General features: G+C 41.3%; 1 protein-coding gene across 1 annotated transcript; it reads left to right on the top strand.

Annotated features, from left to right (window-relative positions):
* The first annotated feature begins 5,671 nt into the window (after positions 1-5,671).
* Positions 5,672-9,009, top strand: LOC144704691 (putative pentatricopeptide repeat-containing protein At3g25060, mitochondrial). The gene is made up of 2 exons (XM_078577199.1): positions 5,672-7,162; positions 7,802-9,009. Exons 1-2 carry the CDS (start codon positions 6,241-6,243, stop codon positions 8,932-8,934), a joined length of 2,055 nt encoding a protein of 684 aa, XP_078433325.1. The 5' UTR covers positions 5,672-6,240; the 3' UTR covers positions 8,935-9,009.
* The last annotated feature ends 10,797 nt before the right edge of the window (positions 9,010-19,806 follow it).

Below are 19,806 nucleotides of genomic sequence, written 5' to 3'. Positions count from 1 at the left end.
GGGCGAACGTTGCGGGCACAGAGGTGGCATGGCAACGGGAGGGTACTAGGCAAGGGGTGGGGGATACGGGGCGTGGTGCATGAATTGGTGCAATAGTGTGGGCGGGCAACACGCTACATGGATGATGCACGGCCCTGCGGTAGCGGCGCCATGCAGCAGGGGCGGTTTTTGGCAACGGTGCACAGAGGCGGCATGAGCGGCTCACGGGCGACGGCATGAGCGACAGCAGCGGTGGCAGGCAACGACGGTGGCATCGGCATGCGACGATAGTAGCGGCGGTGACACCGGCATTGGCGACACTAGGGATGCACCATATTCGCAATGGCAAAACTGTAAATATGACCAAATCCTAAAAATAAAATAAAATAATAAAAAAAGTATTGTTTCTTTTTTCTCTTCTTCTTTCCCAACGAGGGGTACCACACACCCCCCCCCCCAACGTAGGGGGTGAATATGGGCCTCCCCCTTAGAAATAAAAGAGAAAAGCCTACATGTTGGGTCATATGGTCCCCTCGAGAAAGGAGGGGCCCACACATGGGCCAACACACATAGGCCAACATAGAAGGCCTTCAAAACAAAAGAAGGCATAAAATCATGAACAAACATAATGTCAACCTCTGTGGGTTCATTGACTAGGACGAATACTTGAAGGTTGGGTCTTGCACCTCAGCCCTGGCTCCTTGAGCTGGTCGAGACCAGTTTTCAGAGTTAGAAGGTCCCCATCAAGATACCTCTTGATAAAATCTACCTACATAAGAGGTTCTTGATGTTATCTTCAGTAAAATACATAGTGACCTTCTACAGTGATGCACCCTCATCCTCAAAGGCCTACTTAAGTACCTAATATTGTGGGCATGAATAGGAAGGGCATGCACAAAGCATAATCCATATAGAGTATCATCGGCACCACGTAGCCATCTTGTGAAGATTATTGAAGATGGCATTCGCGACATTTCTAGATCCACCACCACGCATTAAACCTGGGGAACATAGATCACTTAATGCGCATGTATGAGATAACCTCTATGCCACTCACATGTGAAGGTATGACAGCCAATAACCCATTTCCCTTTCTTATAGGAATGGACAAGTGGGCCCTGCCTTTCCCCGGGCATCGTTTCGACTTGCTCCACACCTTAAAAACTTGTGTGGAACACAAGCCTCACTTCTAAGTTAAATAACTCCTTTAGTTGATGATATATGGCATGCCTAGACTAACTGTGAGCATGGTTGGGCGTCTTGTATAACCATTATAATTATGCTGGTCACTAAAAAAATCCATCCATCCTACCCTCATGATGGGAAAAGGAATGAAAGCATGGATGCCTTTCATTCAATCCCATCATGTGTCAGTTATTAACTCTAGACTTGTAACCATCATTTGTCTATTGTGTCCCTACCCTTCAATTAAAATGGAACAAAACTTTAGACTTTGTGATGGATGACTAACCAGGGTTAAACAACAACCTTTTTTCACTTCTTTCATCATGTTATAGGAGGCGTGACAAGAGAGAAATACATAATAGAAAATTGGTTTGGGATTCCAATAAGGTGACCAAAGATGTGAAGAGTTGCAAGATGACAATGACATGACAGATGATGAGGATTCCAAATGGGTGACATGATGAGATGCCATGTCTCAATGAAGATGGCAACCACTTTAAAACAACCTCTCTCTCTCTCTCTCTCTCTCTCTCTCTCTCTCTCTCTCTCTCTCTCTCTCTCTCTCTCTCTCTCTCTCTCTCTAAGTCTCCCCCCTTTCTTGTCCTCCATCCATGATAGGTTATCATGTGGGGGTGGGGGGAGGGAGATAGAGAGTGAGAGAGAGAGAGAGAGATAGAAAGCTAGAGACTGAAAGAGAGGTTAAGGGGCTAGAGACTAGGAGACAACATGAGTGAGGGATTGTGAAATAAAGCGAGAGACAAAGAGACAAAGGCAGATGGAAGGGAACCTCTAGTGAGAAGGACAAGGTTGGTATTTTGTGTGGGTCTGAGAGAGAGAGAGAGGGAGAGGGGAGAGAGAGAGGATAAAGGAGCTAGAGACTTGGAGACAATGTGAGTGCTAGATTGAGAAAGAAAGTGAGAGGCAGAGAGACAGAGGCAGCTAGAAGGGCAGCTCTAGTGGGAAGGGTAAAGTTGGTAGTTTTTGTGTGTCTCAGAGAGAGAGAGAGAAAGACAGTACGCTAGTGGATGAAAGACAAGGTAAAGGGGGGTTGAGACTGGGATACAATGTGAGAGAGATATTGAGAAAAAAAAGTGATAGTTAAAGAAAGAGAGGCAACTAGAAGGACATGGTTGGTAGTTTGTGTAAGGTTCTAAAGGCCTTGATCTAGATGAAGATGAGGATTCCATGTAGCAGAAGACTCATAATGGAATAAAATGACTTCTTTAAAACATGGAACAAAAAACATGTGCACGAATCACATCCTTGATTTATTAGATTCTGAAGCGAGACGAGTCAATTTGCTCGTGTGCTGCCTCTAGATGTATCCACATGACCCTCAGCACGTCATATCTCCTCCTTCACCCTTGTGAACTCCATTTACACTCCGTTGTCGTCTTTATGTCATCCTGATCGCATCTAGAGTGGAGAAGAGGTGTGGGGGGAAATTGAGAAGAAGGGGAAGGCCACTAAACGATTCTCGCCTGGGTGAATTTTGTTGAGGGCGTTCCCCTTTTCATACTAAGTGGGTATTTTTTATAAAAACCCCCAAAATTAAGTATATCTTCTAACATCCAAAGATCATTTGTGTGTGACCCTCTAGGCCCATGTATTAGTCTAGTTTACGACTCTAGCAGCCCAATAATATTTATTGACCTTCCAAATTAATTAACTATATCATCATATAGATTAATTAATGACAGATCAAATTAACTCTATTGATAGGTTGAGTCTCCATCAAATGGGGTGCCAAGCTACACCTCGTGGTCTAGAAGTTACAAAGGAGTGTATATCAACTCACTCATGGACCCTGTTTGTCATCAATTACTATGTATGTATAGTCCCTCATCCACTTGACACTCCTAGGATGACTTGGGGTATGGTCCAACGTCATACCCTAATCGGTCATTCGAATTAGTACTGATGCGTTTGGAAATCATTGGAGAATTCTTCTGTGATATTTCATTGCCTTGGTCAAGGACATCATCTCATCGTCTTCCTTGAGGTGTCAACTATCATACCGGGGGTGGACGATCCCATCTTGACCACTCAATCGTCTTCTTGAATTTATTGATGCACCCGAATGTAGAGTATTTTGAATCCCATGACTAGAGACTCGTAACTCATAGTTAAAGTGAAATTCTCTGTCCACAAGACATCTTTGGTGTCTCAGGTCTAAGGATCATTTACAAATTGTGACATAAATCAACCTGATTGACAGTTTGGTATTATCATTCAGGCGTTCATACAAATAATTTAGTGAACTCTTTCCACTAAAGAGCACCCACTATCTATCCTTAGAGTCTCCACGCTAGTGGCTACGGGAACAGCCATACTCATCATATGAGTTAGGCTAGATAGTGTTCTTCTATTTAGATACTTCGATGCCCTTCTCGATTATACTTTGAATAGTAATCTTTGGAACACATGCTTAAAGAATAGTGTTCTTTGTATTACGATCTAATCATAATTCAATAAATCCGATTATGTATTCATGGACTTCATCATAAGCATCACGTGTGCATTATAATGAATATGTTTTATTAATGAACATGGTACGAAATATGGAGTGTATAATTGGCTTGCCAGCCACATATATTTCCATCAGCTCGTGTGTCTGAGAGAGGGCGAGAGGGGGGAGAGAGAGAGAATCAGAAAAATATTTGTCCCTCGTGAAAAATAATGACGTAAAAAAAGTTGCACTTGGGGTCTAAACATACAAAATTACGGTGGGAGGATGTGGAGTGACAGAGTTTTGTAAAATCAAGAACTTGTGATTGATTACGAGGCATGACAAACTACCTGTCACACTCTATGATGTCATCATTCGTCATATATCTCTTATTGAACCCTTTTAGCTATGACTAACCAAATATCGCCTTTCCATTTAGGCTTGTTGGATGGATGGCAGACCGTCATCCATTCGTCTGAAAAAGATCATCGCCCATCATTCATAGCGATAGACGGATGATTGAACAAAGTGTATTCAATTATCTATCATTTGTAATGAATGACTGATGATGGAAATGATGCAACAGATGACGAGAATGACTGATGAATTTCATGGATAACATAATAATGAAGAAATGTCAATGGCTCCCTCTCCCTCTCTCCCCCTCTCTCTCAATCACTCCTTTCTCGATCCCTCCCTCTCCCTCTCAATCACACCCTCTCTCTCAATCTCTCCCTCTCCTGCTCGAAAGCTCCCCCTCCCTCTCAATCACTCCCTCTCTCTCGATGGTTCCCTCTCCTTCTCCCTCTCAATCACACCCTCTCTATCTCAATCGCTCCCTCTCCTACTCGGACGCTTCCTCTCCCTCTCGATCGCTCCCTCTCTCTCTCGATAATATAAAGCTGCTTGGTCAAATCAATAACAAGAACGGAGATGGAGGAGAGGGAGAAGAGAGAGAGAGAGAGAGAGAGAGAGAGAGAGAGAGAGAGAGAGAGAGAGGAGAAGAGAAGAGAAGACAAGAACACACCAAGATAGGTGGCTAAAGATCATTGTATTAATCTATAAGATGTCTAGTTAACATTGGTTCATATTTATAATACAATATAATAGTGTAATTAAGAAAGTTTTATGTTTTAATCATAGCCATTATAACTGATTATATCGGCTGTATGGAAATAAATCCTAACTGATGCAATGTTTCCTCTCTATGGTTTAATCCTATCCTTCTATCTTTAATCCTATCTATGATTGAACCTAGATTTAAAGAGTATGGGGTCTTATTGAGTTCCTATCGGTCTTTCCACCGACTGGATTGATAGCTCGAAGAGTTTGCTGACACGATGATTGACTCCATAGATCTCTCTCTCTCTCTCTCTCTCTCTCTCCTGCTCCCTCTCTCGCTCTCTCTCGATCGATCGCTCCCCTGCTCCCTCTCTTGCACTCTCGATCGATCGATCGGTCCCCTGCTCCCTCTCTTGCTCTCTCTCTCTTTCGATCGATCGCTCCCCTGCTCCCTCTCTTGCTCTCTCGATCGATCGATCGATCGCTCCCCTGCTCCCTCTCTTGCTCTCTCGATCGATCGATCGCTCCCCTGCTCCCTCTCTTGCTCTCTCGATCGATCGATCGCTCCCCTGATCCCTCTCTTGCTCTCTCGATCGATCGATCGCTCCCCTGATCCCTCACTTGCTCTCTCGATCGATCGATCGCTCCCCTGCTCCCTCTCTTGCTCTCTCGATCGATCGATCGCTCCCCTCCTCCCTCTCTCGCTCCCTCTCTCTCTCGATCGATCGATCGACCGACTGCTCCCCTGCTCCCTCTTAGAGCTGGAGGACGGATGACATTTAGTCATCCGTGTGTTCAAAAATCGTCATCCGTCATTCGTCTGTTCAAAAATCGTCATCGTCCGGAGCGACGCACATCTCGCCACCCCCGCGCCGGAGCACCTTCCCCACCGTGGAGGAGACGGCGCCGCCGGCAGAGGAGAAGGTCCACCAGTGGCTGACAAAAAAGCCGACGAACGTTCTGTCATCTGAGCTCCCGTTCTGTTCCGTTTTTTTCAATGCACATGTGACGGAATAGACGAATGATGTCTCGTGACGATGACGAATCCGTGAAGAATGACAAAATTGACGAAAAATTTTCAACGGACGCATAACGGAACGGAAGTCCGTTCTGTCCCGTTCCGTCCGTTTGAAAACGTCATCCGTTTTCATCCTCAAGCTCTACTCTCTCTCTCTTGATCGTTCTCGATCCCTCTCTCTCGATCGCTTCCTCCCCTCTCTTAATCGCTCCCTCTCTCTCTAGATCACTTTCTCCCCTCCCCCTCTCTCTCGATTGATCGTTCGATCGCTCCCCTGCTCCCTCTCTCTCTCTCTCGATCGATCGATCGATCGATCGCTTTCCCTTCCTCTCTCTCTTGATAGCTCCCTCCGCCCCCTCAATCTAATTTGTTATCCCTGACGCAGAGTTGTGACGGAAGGGAACTGATGACAGAGTTGTGACAATGGTGGAATAAACCCGCATACAACACTCTGAATTTGAAGGCGAGGTGGCATCTCCTTCAATCGCCGTCGCCCGGCTCTCACAAAACGTCCCTCTCTCGCTCTCTATCTATCTCTTGGCAGTGCATGCTCAGATCTCCCCGGCGCTGGCCATGGCCCGGAGAACTCGCCAAAATCTCCGGAAGAGACACCAAGAAACTAGCGAAAATCCACGCCCTGATGATCATCACCGGCGTGTTCGACTCCGGAAACATCAACGGTTACCTTATCGCCGCGTACTCACGCTCAGGCGATCTGGGTTCCGCCCGCTCAGTCTTCTACTCCTCTCCCTGCCGAAAGATCGCATCTTGGAACGCTCTGATCATCGCCCACTCGAAGAACAACTCCCCGGAAGAGGTCCTTCGTCTCTTCCGCCTCATGATAAGCGAAAACCAGGCCCGGCCAGACAGCTCCACCTTCACCATAGCCATTAAAGCTTGCGCTCTTCTTCATAACCTCCAAGTCGGAGAAGAGATCGCCTCGCTCGCCGCCCGTTCTGGGTTCGCCGGAGACGTGTTCGTCTGCTCCTCGCTCCTCAATCTGTACGCCAAATGCGGGAAAATGGACAGCGCCATGGCGAAATTCCAAGAAATGAAGAAGAAAGATCTGGTCTCCTGGACTACGATGATTTCTGGATTTGCAAGCTGGGGGATGCCAATGGAAGCAGTGAAGATCTTTCTTTGGATGCAGAGCGGGGGAGAGAAAGGAGACGAAGTAGTGTTGTTAGGCTTAATCCAAGCCTGCGCGAGTCTAGGAGATATGAAACTGGGCCGATCTGTACATGGCCATCTTATAAGGAGCTTCCCGGCTTTGGACGTGGTCACTGAAACTGGCCTGGTGGACATGTACGCCAAGAATGGGTTTCCTCTTCAGGCCCATAACATGCTCGACAGAATGCCACGTAGAAACCTCGTCTCCTGGGGTGCCCTTATTTCTGGTCTGTCTAAGAATGGCCACGCAGAAGCTGCACTGCAAGCTCTAATACGCATGCAACAAGAAGAAGAAGAAGGTATGTTAAGATTCAAGCACCTTTTATGCATTACTTGTATTCATAGTCAGGATGTTGCTCTTCTCACTCGCCCCCAATACATGCCGATGGCCTATTTATGACCCATGCTCTCAGTGTGTTGCTTCTGGGATTTGAAGCTGATATCATATTAAGATTCAAACACCTTTGTGGGATACTTTTCACTGTAGGCAGGATTTTGTTCTTCACACTCCCACAACACATGCTGCTGGCCTATTTATGACTCAAGCGCGCAGTGTGTTGCTTTTGGAATTTGAACCTGAGCAACCCTGGTTCTGATACTATGTAAAGATTAGACCACCTTCGTGGGGCACTTTTCCTCGTAGGCAGGATATTCTTCAGGCTTGCTCATAACATGAGATGATGTCCTATTTATGAGCCAAGCGCACTGAGTGTTGCTTCTGGGATTTGAAGCCGCAACCTGGGGTCTGATACCATGTTAAGATTCAAGTACGCTGGATACTGTTTGTCACACTCGGCAGCTGGCCTGTTTGAACCTTTGCACCCTTGCTTTAGCTCTGCTACCTGTTAAGATTCAAGAGCTTACCAACTGTGCTAAAAGCTGTAGCTTACAACTACTGTGCTACTTTTCCTCACAGGCACTATGTTGTTATTCAACAGGTATCAAGCCTGATGAGGTGGCGATGGTTGGCGCCCTTCTAGCCTGCTCTCAGCTCGGGCTTCTCCGGAAAGGGAAGGCGATCCATGGCTATGCTCTCCGCGGGCAGGAACTGGACAAGATCACCGCCACTGCCGTAATTGACATGTACTGCAAGTGCGGTAACCTTGCTGCCGGCCGCTTCCTCTTCGACAGAGCTCGCAGCAGAGATGCCATCTCTTGGAACACCATGATCAGCAGCTACGGCCTCCACGGGCGAGGCGGAGAAGCTCTCTCTCTCTTCCGCCAGATGAGAGAAGACAACCTCTCTCCAGACCATGCCACGTTTTCCTCTCTCTTGGCGGCACTGAACCACTGTGGCATGGTGAAGGAAGGGAAGCTCTGGTTCAGCGCCATGAAGGAAGAGTTTGGGGTGGAGCCCACAGAGAAGCATTACGTCTGCATGGTGGATCTCTTGGCGAGGTCGGGGTTGGTGGAGGAAGCTTACGATCTCGCCAAGGCCATGCCTTCCGAGCCACGTGTCGCTGTCTGGGTGGCCCTTCTCTCCGGCTGCCGCCACCGGGGGAAAATAGCCGTTGGAGAAGAAGTTGCAGAGAGAATCCTGGCCAACGGATCTGACGATCTCGGGGTGTACACGTTGGTGTCCAACTTCTTTGCGGTAGCCAAGAAGTGGGATAGAGTGGCTGAAGTAAGAGCAAGGATGAGGAAGATGAAGGGGAAGAAGGTGCCTGGATTGAGCTTCGTGGAGTTAAGTGGCAGAATTCATGGGTTTTTAGTAGAAGATGAGACCCACGTACAGCATGTAGAGATTTCAAGGATGTTGATGGAGCTTGGCGAGGAGATGAAGAAGATGGGGTACAGGCCAAGGACAGAGTTTGTTCTTCAGGATGTGGGGGAAGAGGTAAAGGAGAGGATGCTCTGCACGCACAGTGAGAGGATTGCCATAGCTTTTGCCTTGTTGAACACTGCGCCGGGGGAGAAGATAGTGGTGATGAAGAACTTGAGGGTCTGCGGAGACTGCCATGTGGCAACCAAGCTGATATCCAAGATCGTTGACCGAGAAATTGTTGTGCGGGATTCCAAAAGATTCCACCATTTCAAGGATGGTGCCTGCTCCTGCGGTGATTTCTGGTAAAGGCTCGGAATAGATGTTGACCATTATTGTTCAATAACATTCTTTCAAGTTATTCAAAAATGATATTTGGAGACTCATCTCTTGAAATTCTGCTTAGCATGGATATTCGCCAAGTCCCTTGAAATGTTGCTTTTTCGAGGCAAAAGGTAATATGATCTGAAAAAGGATACGTGGACTGGAATAGCAAAGTTTTGAACATATTCTCACCTCCACAAGGATCACTCATTGCATAAAATTGTTTCTGCTGATATGCATCATAATAATTGGTAGTCACATTCAGAAGCTTCCTGAATGGAGATTCGTATTGAATAGATATAAGTTGCTGTAATGAACAAAAACTATAGCATTATATAAATGCTGTCTGACAAGCCCTTAGGATTCCTGATGAATCATTTGGGGAACTATCTTTTCCTCCATTGAAAGATTGAAATGGGTCCATAGACAAGTAAAATGTCAGTAGATTCTACATTTTGAGTCAAAGGTCCCCTTTATTTTTAGTGGCCTTGTAGTCGATCATTATATTCCATGATGATGTTTTTTGTACTTGAAATTTCATAAATGGTTGGAAATAAAATTCTAACATGACCTCATATTTCCTCATTAATATGTGCCAATATAGTGCTGACTCAGAGAAAACCATGTACAGATTCATTGGCACGTGAATTATATAAGTTTGTTGGTATTTGTAACTTCTATAAGTATGTACAAATAAAAAATAGATATTTTTCACCGAGATTTATGAAGCTTATTCTCGAGTTTAAAATGAATGAAGTTTATGAAAATAGTATTTTTCCCAAGGTTTCTAAGGCTATTTTGAGAGCAGGGGGATAATTTTAAACGTTATTTGTACCTCTGAATTAATTATTTTAATTAAAATACTAAATCTCAATTAATCATAAGTTGATGTTTCTTTTAGTGAATCTAATATTTCTCAAGTCATAAAGATTATTATTTTACTATATACCTAAATTCTGAGGACAAATAAATATCAATGCCAGTGAACTCTTGGTTTTCCATCAAGACTTGGTCAGCCTACAACCCTTTTAACCTGATGGATTTTGTATGCAACCCTAACATAGAATGCGGACCTACTAATGTGAAAAGTAATACAGGTGGCTGTTTTAATAATAAAGGATTGGAGGATCTAGGCACTGTTAGCCAAGGCGTTTGAAAAAGCACTATGAATCATGGGTTTTGTTGCCAACCCACTTATTGTCATTTTACTATTTTTAAAAATTAGTTACACAAAATGATAATTGATCGTATTGAAATTAAGAATGATGTAACCAAAATGGGCATAGAAGCCATTATATTTACTGAGAAAAGTAAAAGTGTATTATTATAATAAATGGTTATGACTATTATGAACTGAAAAGAATAACAAATAAATAAAATCATTATATGATAACCTAGGGTATTAAACCATAAAATTCAAATACAGAGAAATTGGAGATTAGCTAAATGTTAATCAAATTGATAAACAAATAAATAAATGAGATAGCATGGTTGTTTATGTTTAGTCTTTAAAAAGTAAGCATATTTAATCTATTCCAAATTATAGCTTCTCTAAAATATATATAGACTTAAACCAATCAATAAATATTGAATGATTGACATGTTTTTATATTATGTGTCTATTTTTCAATGTATGTTATCCTTATTTGCTTCAATACAATTCATTAGCCTTTGATTTTACGATCAGTAGTTTATAATAATGTAATTTTCATATTATATTTCCTGAAGTCAATCACACATTCCATGTTTCATTCAATAATTATTAACATTTAAGTGTGACAATTATAATCAAATCCATGATATGTGTAATTCTAAGTCAATTTTGATGAAAGCATACTATGATGGTTATTTATCTTTGAACACCTACCCTGAAATTTCTTATTGATAGGATATTCACTGAATACATCAAAAAATGTGAACACAATATCACTCTCTCTTCTAGCTCGCATGCGGTATATTGTTGATTTTCTGATCATCAGTGTGGAGACATTACGTGAATATATTGGGTTTTCTTTACGAATCACTAGGTGGTTTTATACCTTCCTGTCAGCCCAACTCAATTCATTTCACGACTGTGTAAGCAACCCTTTGATATGAGGTACCAAGGATATATTTTAGATGGATTTTTTTGTGTTTTGGCTATGACCCACAAGTACCTAATCATGCGAATACAAAAAACCTCGAATGTAGAAAAAGTTTGAAAAAGTAAGTGTGTGGTTGAAATATGATAACTCATCCTCATAATAATAGTAAACAACTCAAGGAAGAGGATGCAATGAAGTCACTGGCCAAAGAAGTGGAAATATAAAAAATAGGATTTTTTTCTGATTTGTCGAATACACCAGTAATTACTAGGATTAGTGATTAGGGTCTTAAGTTGACCATACCATAAGTCATTGCATATTGTCATGTTGAAGGTGTATATGTACATGGTTATCGATGACAGAAAGGTTCCACAACTAAATTTATGAACTCAGTATACCTTCTAGAGAACGTCATGTAGCTCGGGGTCCCAAGTGATAAACTAAAAATTAGGTGTTTGATTTAGATCATTTTTTCAGTTTTCATTTTAATCAAAAAAAAAATTGGAAAACTGCACTCACTGAAAAGATTTAGTGAGTGATGAGAATGGATCATATCCACATGGAATGGTGGTTAGGAATTTAATATATTTTAAATGATGATTTGAGAGGGGAGAAAATATACATATAGAATATGTATTAGTGAGAAAAAGGAAGTGGTACGGTGAGAAAGTGATATTCGAACTATTATGAAGCTAAGTAAAGGTGTTAGGCCCCTAACTAGGCGGTATTTCCTGCCCAAAGGCCTGCGTGCTTATCGGGAGGGTGTGTTCGCGTTGAGACTCACGATACTTAATGATTGAGTCATCTATGGGTAGAGATGCCCAAACCTGATCTTTCAGGCCATCTCCCTTGTATGTGGTGATACACTACAGACGGTGTGCGTGCCCAGTCACGCCCAAGGTGGGACGGATCAGGTGAAATCCACACGTGTTGGGCACGCGGGCCGACAAGCGTGAGCGTGCATGCGCCAAGCGCCACGCGTGCGCGCCAATGCTACATGCGAGCGCCAAGCGCCACGCGGGAGCGGGAAGTGCCGTGCGCGGGCGCGGGACGCGCAAGCCGGGCGGCATGCCGCGGGTGAAGCATGCAGAATTGTGCGGGGTGCCACGCAGCAGCCGGGGGGGCAGCGCGCACATTGCGTATGCGGGGCGCGGGGTAGGGAGACATCCCGCCTAGAGACCAAGGCATGTGGTGCATTGGGAGCGCCGAAGTGGCAAAGAGGGTGCGTAGTGTTCCCGCGGATAGTGCTGGGCGCACAGCGCAGACTACGCGCGATGGTGTCAGCGCGGGTGCTGGTGGCATGTGTGATCATCAAGGCAAGGGTGGCATGTGTGATCGCCACGACTACGGGCGCGCGGCACCCGGCCCGGGGGCACATTGGTAGCGGCAGAGCAAGCGCGCGCGCATGGAGTGGTGGCCTCAAGGCGGAGAGGCGACACTACCCTGGCACGACGCGCCTTGTCTCATTCGTTTGTATCACCCCTCATCTTCCCCCATGTAATTGTCGCAACTACGATGTAACCTTTCATGATATGAATGCAATGACCCTACTCCCTGATGGGGTTGTGTCCCACCATCTCCTTATACCCCTTTTATGTGATCTTAAGCAATTGCAAAGACTTCGCTGCAAGAGATCAAGGCTGCTCAGTGTTTTGCTCCGAGCACTGAGGCCGGCATATGTCAGATTGGAGCAAGAGACCTAGTTGGGGATTTGACCGTGTGACAAAAGGATATAGAATGTATAAGATAGGGATGTCAAGAGTGGACTGAAACAGTGGATGAGAAAGACGTCATGAATTGGCGCTGATGAGATAAGAAGGTAACTAGAAAGATAGTAAAGTATTTGGGATTATGGAAGGATAACAAAGAAGTTAATATGTTGAGTGTAGGAATTGATGGAAATAAAGGAATTAACAGGCAATAAGTATGAAAGGATGACAGGTAGTCATAGGAAGAGATCTAATCTAATAACATGATGCACACAATGCAGTGAGGTGAGAAGACTTACCTTAGGTCCTTACATTCTGCCAAGACTATGACACTTTGAACATGCAGACAAGCCTCTCCTCTCCTCGATCAATCAGTTAATGAATCCCTGAACTCACTCTCCAAGTCAGCCTAAAATTTTACAAAGCAAGTTCAAAGATATTTTTTACAGAAATCGGCACTACAATTATAGATCTAAGGTCATGGATGGAAAGGATGGAGAAAGATGAAGCAGCCTCAAACTTTTAGCTCAATTGACCTTATGGAGCATCATATATTAAGGTTCGAATTTGACCCAATTCTAAATGTTTAATTGATTAAATATTCTCTCTACCCATCATCAACACCGCTGCATCATTTCTAGGGTTTCATGCGTTGAGTTTTTCTGAAGGTTTTACTTAATGGCTAGATATGATTTTATCTGTCATTCTCAATGTACAGTTAGGTAAGCGACATGTGTCCCTACACAAAGAGAGAAAATGAAGAAAACTGAATTAACAGTAAGTGCATGATGTGGTGATACATCAGTGAAAGCCACATAAGCATATTTTATCGCTTCTAAATGTTCATGATTGGACTCGTGTGCAGCACGTGCATGTGTATACACCGCATCTGCGTAACATGTATACACCACACTTTTATCTTTGAAAACTTTAAATATATAATAAAGCAACAGAGAATTTAAATTCTGACACGTCCTTTTTCTCACCCTACACATGTCTGTGACTGCATTTATTAAAATTTTAGTCCTGCCTTCTCTTATTGGTCCATGTCACCATACATATTAAAAACATAGACTAATGGTTGGTCATTATGGCATCACGCATTGTAAGGCCATAAAGGAATCTTTTTACTTTTAATATGTTAAATAATAATCTAAAATTAACACAATACTTGAGTTATTATTTACTCATCAAAATGGTTAAATTAATCATTTACTTATAAATTTATATGTTTGATATAAATAATTAATTATTTTATCCAACAAAGAGTTACTATCTTATGGGCTCATTGACCAGTCTAGAACATGGCCCTGTGGGTCACACTCGTATGGTCCAGTGGACATTGAGGATACAAACTAGAGGAAGTACATAATGAAATATGGTCATGCCAATATTTCTTCTGATGTAACTCATTATCCCTCACTGCTTGGATGTCCACCCCTCTTGTTGGACCAGAAAGGTGAGAAAATTCATCTTCGAGAGATGGCATCGCTTCTCAAATAGAGTAAAAAGGTGTTTCATTTGATGGGACCATGTGGATATGTCTAGAGGAATAAAAAGAATTGGGTATTTGATTCTAACTAGATGATTTGATTATCATGTTTTTCTTTGTTTTGAAGGTCCGCTGCAATTTATGTGACACGAATCATCTTCAGATCATTCATCATGGCCAAGAAACCCAACACAAACAAGGAAATATGGCTGACACTTGGTGGACACATACTACAATGTATCGTCATGTTGCATGATAACACCCTAATTTTGGTCTTTATTTCATGTTATTAGCATGATTTATGCATTTAAAAGGCTTAAATTTGGGTTGTTATCATATATTTACACAAAATAATGCTTCCAAGTAATTTCTGATTTTTCCCTAATTTTCTGTTAATTATATGAATTTTTAAGGATTTATTGAAGCTCGAAATAATTATTTTTGGATGAAAATGGCACATTAAAAAGTTTATTTTGACATTTATCAACATGGGAATTAATCAGGGAATTTTCTAGAATTTTCTAGAATTTTTTACGAATTTTTAGGAATTTTCTGGGATTTATTTCAAGAAGAAATGCATTTATTCTATGAAAAAAGGGCATATTTATAGGAGAAAAAATGTATTTATGCAATTTCTAGACTTTTCGGGGCCTTTTTGCAACGTTTCGTTGCAAAAAGACCCTGAAAACAGCTCTCGGTCGCCACGGCAGGCGTAAAGATCCTATTTAAAATCATTCAGGGTTTTATTGCAATTTTTAATATATATTTTTAATGTTTTAGGAGAAATCGGAGGAGAGAGAGTGCGCTAGGGGCATATACGCAATTACTTTTAAGCGTAAGGCCCAAAAGCAATTCCAGGCTTTTTTAAGGACTTTTCTGCAAAAAAGAGGATTCAAAATGCGCCAGCCAATGAGAGAGCGACACGTCATTGCGTGTTTAAAAACGAAACTAATAAATAAATCAATTTTAAATCTAATGGATTAAATTGGTTTAAAATAGATTTATTAATAACTTTTGATCCTGAAGTCCGATTGAGATGATCTTTTTATGAATTTGTTCGTCTTGATCCTCTTTCTATCTGTATGGTTAGATCATTCATATCTAGCCTACATTGATAGATAAATATTAAGTACTAAACGGGGGTAAAATGGTGATTTTTACCCTATAACCTAAGTATAAAAGCTGAATTTCGAGAGGGGGAGCTCATTCTGGAGGGTGCTTCATCACAGCTGCAAGACAGAGAGGAGTCCCAGCCTGGATCAACAGTTTTGGTATTTTTTTCTTTCATTGTATTCAAACTTTTGTGCATTTTGAATGAAATAGGTTAAGTTGTTTGTTTCTTCATCTCCATTCTAGTCTGAACTTCTAAATCGCTTGGCTTGAGCGGCATGTACAAGCCCTGATTAGGATTGAGAGGAGAAATTGAGGAATTTTACCTGGGCATTCAATTGCATTACAAAAGAAAATTATAAAAAAATTTAGTTTTAATTTTTAGAAGTCTCAATTTACCCCATTTTAGTTCTGAATTATCAATCTGAAAAATCAACCCAACTCATTTTAAGAACCCTCTTTCAACCTCTCTAAATGATTTCTTGGATCCTTTAATTAGGATCAAAGAAGGAAATTTAGAGCTCTTAATTCTTCTAATCTTCCCATCAATCCTACCCCCCTCTCTAAATTCTCACCTAATTAGGGTGACTTGATCCTCATTGAAGATCAAATTCACTCTAATTAGGATCTAAAACACCAAAAATTAAATCAAATTGAAATTCCTACTTGCCTCCCTTGGACGACACTCATACTTATCACTATACATATTAAGTAGAGTTTTATAAATTTTATTGCATAAGCCAAAAATTCACAACGACAAGGGCTACAAATTTGCGTAATTTTCACCCCTATTTTCGGCTTATCAATTGGCGCCGCTGCCGGGGAAGCAACGCTAAGGAAATTCAATTGGTAATCATTTCTATCAATTGAGTGCTTTAAAATTTTCAAAATCAATTTTGGTTTAATTTTCTCTAAAGTGCTTAGTATTCATCTAATTTTTATTATTGCACTACATTGTATTGCTTACAATAGATAAAAAAAAATTTTAAGCATATGAAGCAACCATGTCTCACTATGATGGAAAAAGTTCTTATTATTATGAGTTGCATCAAAATTATCACCATGATCATTGTCTTTATGAAAATTCACAATGTGAATATTTTCTTGATCTTGGAGATTCCTGGCATCATGATGAAAAAAATTATTGTGGCATCAATCCTTATACGTATGATTGTGACCATTCAAATGAGGCCTTCCCCAATCTTTATGAGCATTCATATTATCCTAAATCTAGTGAGGTGACGACCCCTAAATTTTCTCGTCATAATAACCACAATCATGGCTTCCACACTCATGCCATATCCCCTTTGGAATATCCACACTATGAGTGGGGGCAATCACCATCTTTAGTACTTTCCTCTACAATTTCATTACAAAATGCATCATCTTCATTTTCCAACGAGCATCATGTGTTTGTTAATGAGTTTGAAAGGATTCAACAGAAAATTTCTCAACTTGATGACTCCGAAGAGAGTGACCAGTTTATGATGAATTATTTTCTTGAATATGAGGATGTTTTCAAACATGAATGTCTTTCCAAAATGAGTCTACTTCATGATATGATTAGAGGGTTTCCTACTAAAACAAATGATTTTCATGAAAGGGGAGAATACTTCTTAAGGATCTTACATATGGAGAAAGATATTTGTAAATTTTTGAAGGATTTATTAGCAGAAAGTGGTCCCCTCGAGGAAGATTATTTTCTAAGAAACATGAAAATTATTAAGATGGAGATTTCTGAAATCTTGAATTTACATTTTTATGAAGAGGAAATATATGGGTATGAGGAAGCACAATCAGATGCTTCTAAGTTAAATTTTCAGGATGACATGCGAGAAACGATGGAAAGAGATGAGGAAGTTCAGTTTGCAAACACCCATCCTCATTTGGAAGAGTATCAACCTCCTATTCCATTTCCAGAAGCACTACGTACTGGAATTGTATGTAAACCCATATATAATAGGAATGGAGAAGAAATGAAAGAATTTTCAAGACATGATTCTTTTGGAAAATTGTGTAAGGATAATTTTGGGGAATCAAGGATCTCAATGGAAGAAGTGGATGAAATAATCTCTAACATCTACATGTTGTTTCTTGATGACAGAAATCATGTGAAGGAAAATAGCAATTTGAAGGCTTCCATGAGGATGGTATTGATGGATATAGAAATGGAAAAAGAATTTTGCAATACGCCAAATGAATTATTTAAATTTCAACCTAGGACAAGGATGAAAAAAATTTGTGATGAAGTTGAGGTTGAACCTTTCTTATGCAAAATTCTTTTTACAGATTGGCATGATCATTTATTTGAATTGAAATGGCAATCTTCTAGTAACGTTTTCTTTGCATTTGATCTCTTAAATGTTTTACATTTGTGGACCAAAATTACAAGGAAACCTATTCTTAAATATAGGTACGTACACATGGGAATTGAGTTTCTCATACAAAGTCCTTTGAGTTTAGCTTTATGATTGAGACGATCTTTAGTTCGATTTATTCTGCTTTTTCTAATGGGAACTGGGATCCTTTTCCAGTTCTCCTTTATGTTTTTTTTCCTATTTCTTTAGCTGTACCAAGTAGGTGGAACCCGCATGAAGGAGGAATCAAGGGATGCAACCTTACCATAAGGGGGAGCGGTTTTGAAGATTTGTCCACAACCTGATCTTTTAGGACCCAAGTCCTCAACTTGAATTCTCTCTTCAATTTCTATGTTTAAAGACTTCAAATATTTTTTTTCATGTGCAACCTCTATCAGTTGTGTTGTTGTGTTTTTTATCAGGATGTTGACCAAGTTGGAGCAATCATGATGTACGACGCAACACAACTTATTTCAGGATTTTATATCTATCATCTCAACGGCGAGCCACACGTCCATCCCCACTGTTTGCCATTCTCTCCCTCAATTTTTATTTTCATTATTTTCTTAGTTATGCATTGAGGACCATGCATGTTTTAGAAGGGGAGCTAGTTCATTTAAACTGGTCAACTATGACTTATACATTTAGTTTTGAGGAATATTATATGAACTGAACCTGCCTATAAAAATAATTAACATGCCTCTAGATGCATCAGAACTTTTCATCCAATGGTTTGGGAACATGTGTAGAAGTTAAGCTCCTAGAGCGGATCATGAGCATGTTAGAGGTGGAACACGTGATTTTGAGCAATGTGGGTTCAATTTCAAATTGGGAGTGTCTAGTAGGTGATTAGATGATGGAAATTCAGGGTAGAAGCTCTATGCTTCAAAGGGAGTGACGAGTGAACTGAGAGCCCCATTCCATCAACTCTAATAGCCGATCCCACTTATGCATTTCGTCTCCCCATTAGCCTACTTTCATTCCAAAATAGTGAGCAGCCATTCTCCGAGTCCTATGCACGGAATCCACCACTTCATTCACCTTATTGTTCCACACACTTCACGCCATTTCCATCACAACTTGACTCCACCACCTTGCTTCCGCTACCGAGGATATGCTTATCTCCCAAGTACATCTATCTTCCTTTCCACGGTATCACTACGATACTGCCTCTTTGTATCTTTTCTGTCAATAATTCGCTCTGCATCATCTAAATCTCGTTCTTCTATCTCTTCTCCATAGACCAATGTGATTGTTATGACACTCATGCTAGTTGTGATAAAATATTTAAAAAACCATTCAAGTCATGGAAAGTGTTTCATTTGTTGTTATCCTCTTTGTTTGATATACAAAAAAAAAAAAAAAAAGCAAAAAAAAAGGAGTTTGAAAAAGAAAAAAAGAAAAAAAAAGACAAGAGGAATGAGAAGAAGACAAAGAGAAAGGAGGGGTTTGACTTGCACCATTTCTGGTTTTGACTTTCAATTCAGGGCAAGATGGTCTTTATTCTCTATATCATCACATTGGTCTCATCTCTTCTATCTCCCTCACTTCCTCTAAAAATCTTGGGAGTAGGTTATCCAAGGTAGCACAGCACCCGTTGGACCATAAATCTCTCATTGTTTCATGCTCACCCTAATTCTTTCTCAAAGTCTCATTCTCCCCCTCACAACTCTATCATATATTCTTCTCGTTGTGTTCAATATTCTGTGCTCAACAGGAGGAGGAAATGGCTTCTTCTATTCTTAGGAAAGAGAAAAGGCTAATGGAGAGGCAAGTACTAGGTGGCCGTCACCCCGGGAGAGAGTGATCTTGCTCGCTAGAGATGTGAGGCCAGCTGCACATGAGTGGAGAGAGTTTACCTGAGGAGTATAGCGTTATACCTAGAAACAAGTACACTCCCTTCTCATCCACTTAGGCATCCAAGCCAAGGAGAAAGAAACCTCACTATACATATTAAGTAGAGTTTTATAAATTTTATTGCATAAGCCAAAAATTCACAACGACAAGGGCTACAAATTTGCGTAATTTTCACCCCTATTTTCGGCTTATCAATTGGCGCCGCTGCCGGGGAACAAAATTTGCGTAATGTTGCTAAGACATTGCTA

Source organism: Wolffia australiana, chromosome 6, assembly GCF_029677425.1.
Source record: "Wolffia australiana isolate 7733 chromosome 6, ASM2967742v1".
NCBI lineage: Eukaryota > Viridiplantae > Streptophyta > Magnoliopsida > Alismatales > Araceae > Wolffia > Wolffia australiana.
The sequence above is the reverse complement of the archived record's forward strand: the minus strand, read 5'-3'. Positions and strand labels throughout refer to the sequence as shown.

Coding starts and splice junctions, on each gene's coding strand:
- LOC144704691 (XM_078577199.1), top strand. CDS start 6,241: ATGCTCAGATCTCCCCGGCGCTGGCCATGGCCCGGAGAACTCGCCAAA. Junction 7,163..7,801: donor GCAACAAGAAGAAGAAGAAG/GTATGTTAAGAT, acceptor GTTATTCAACAG/GTATCAAGCCTGATGAGGTG.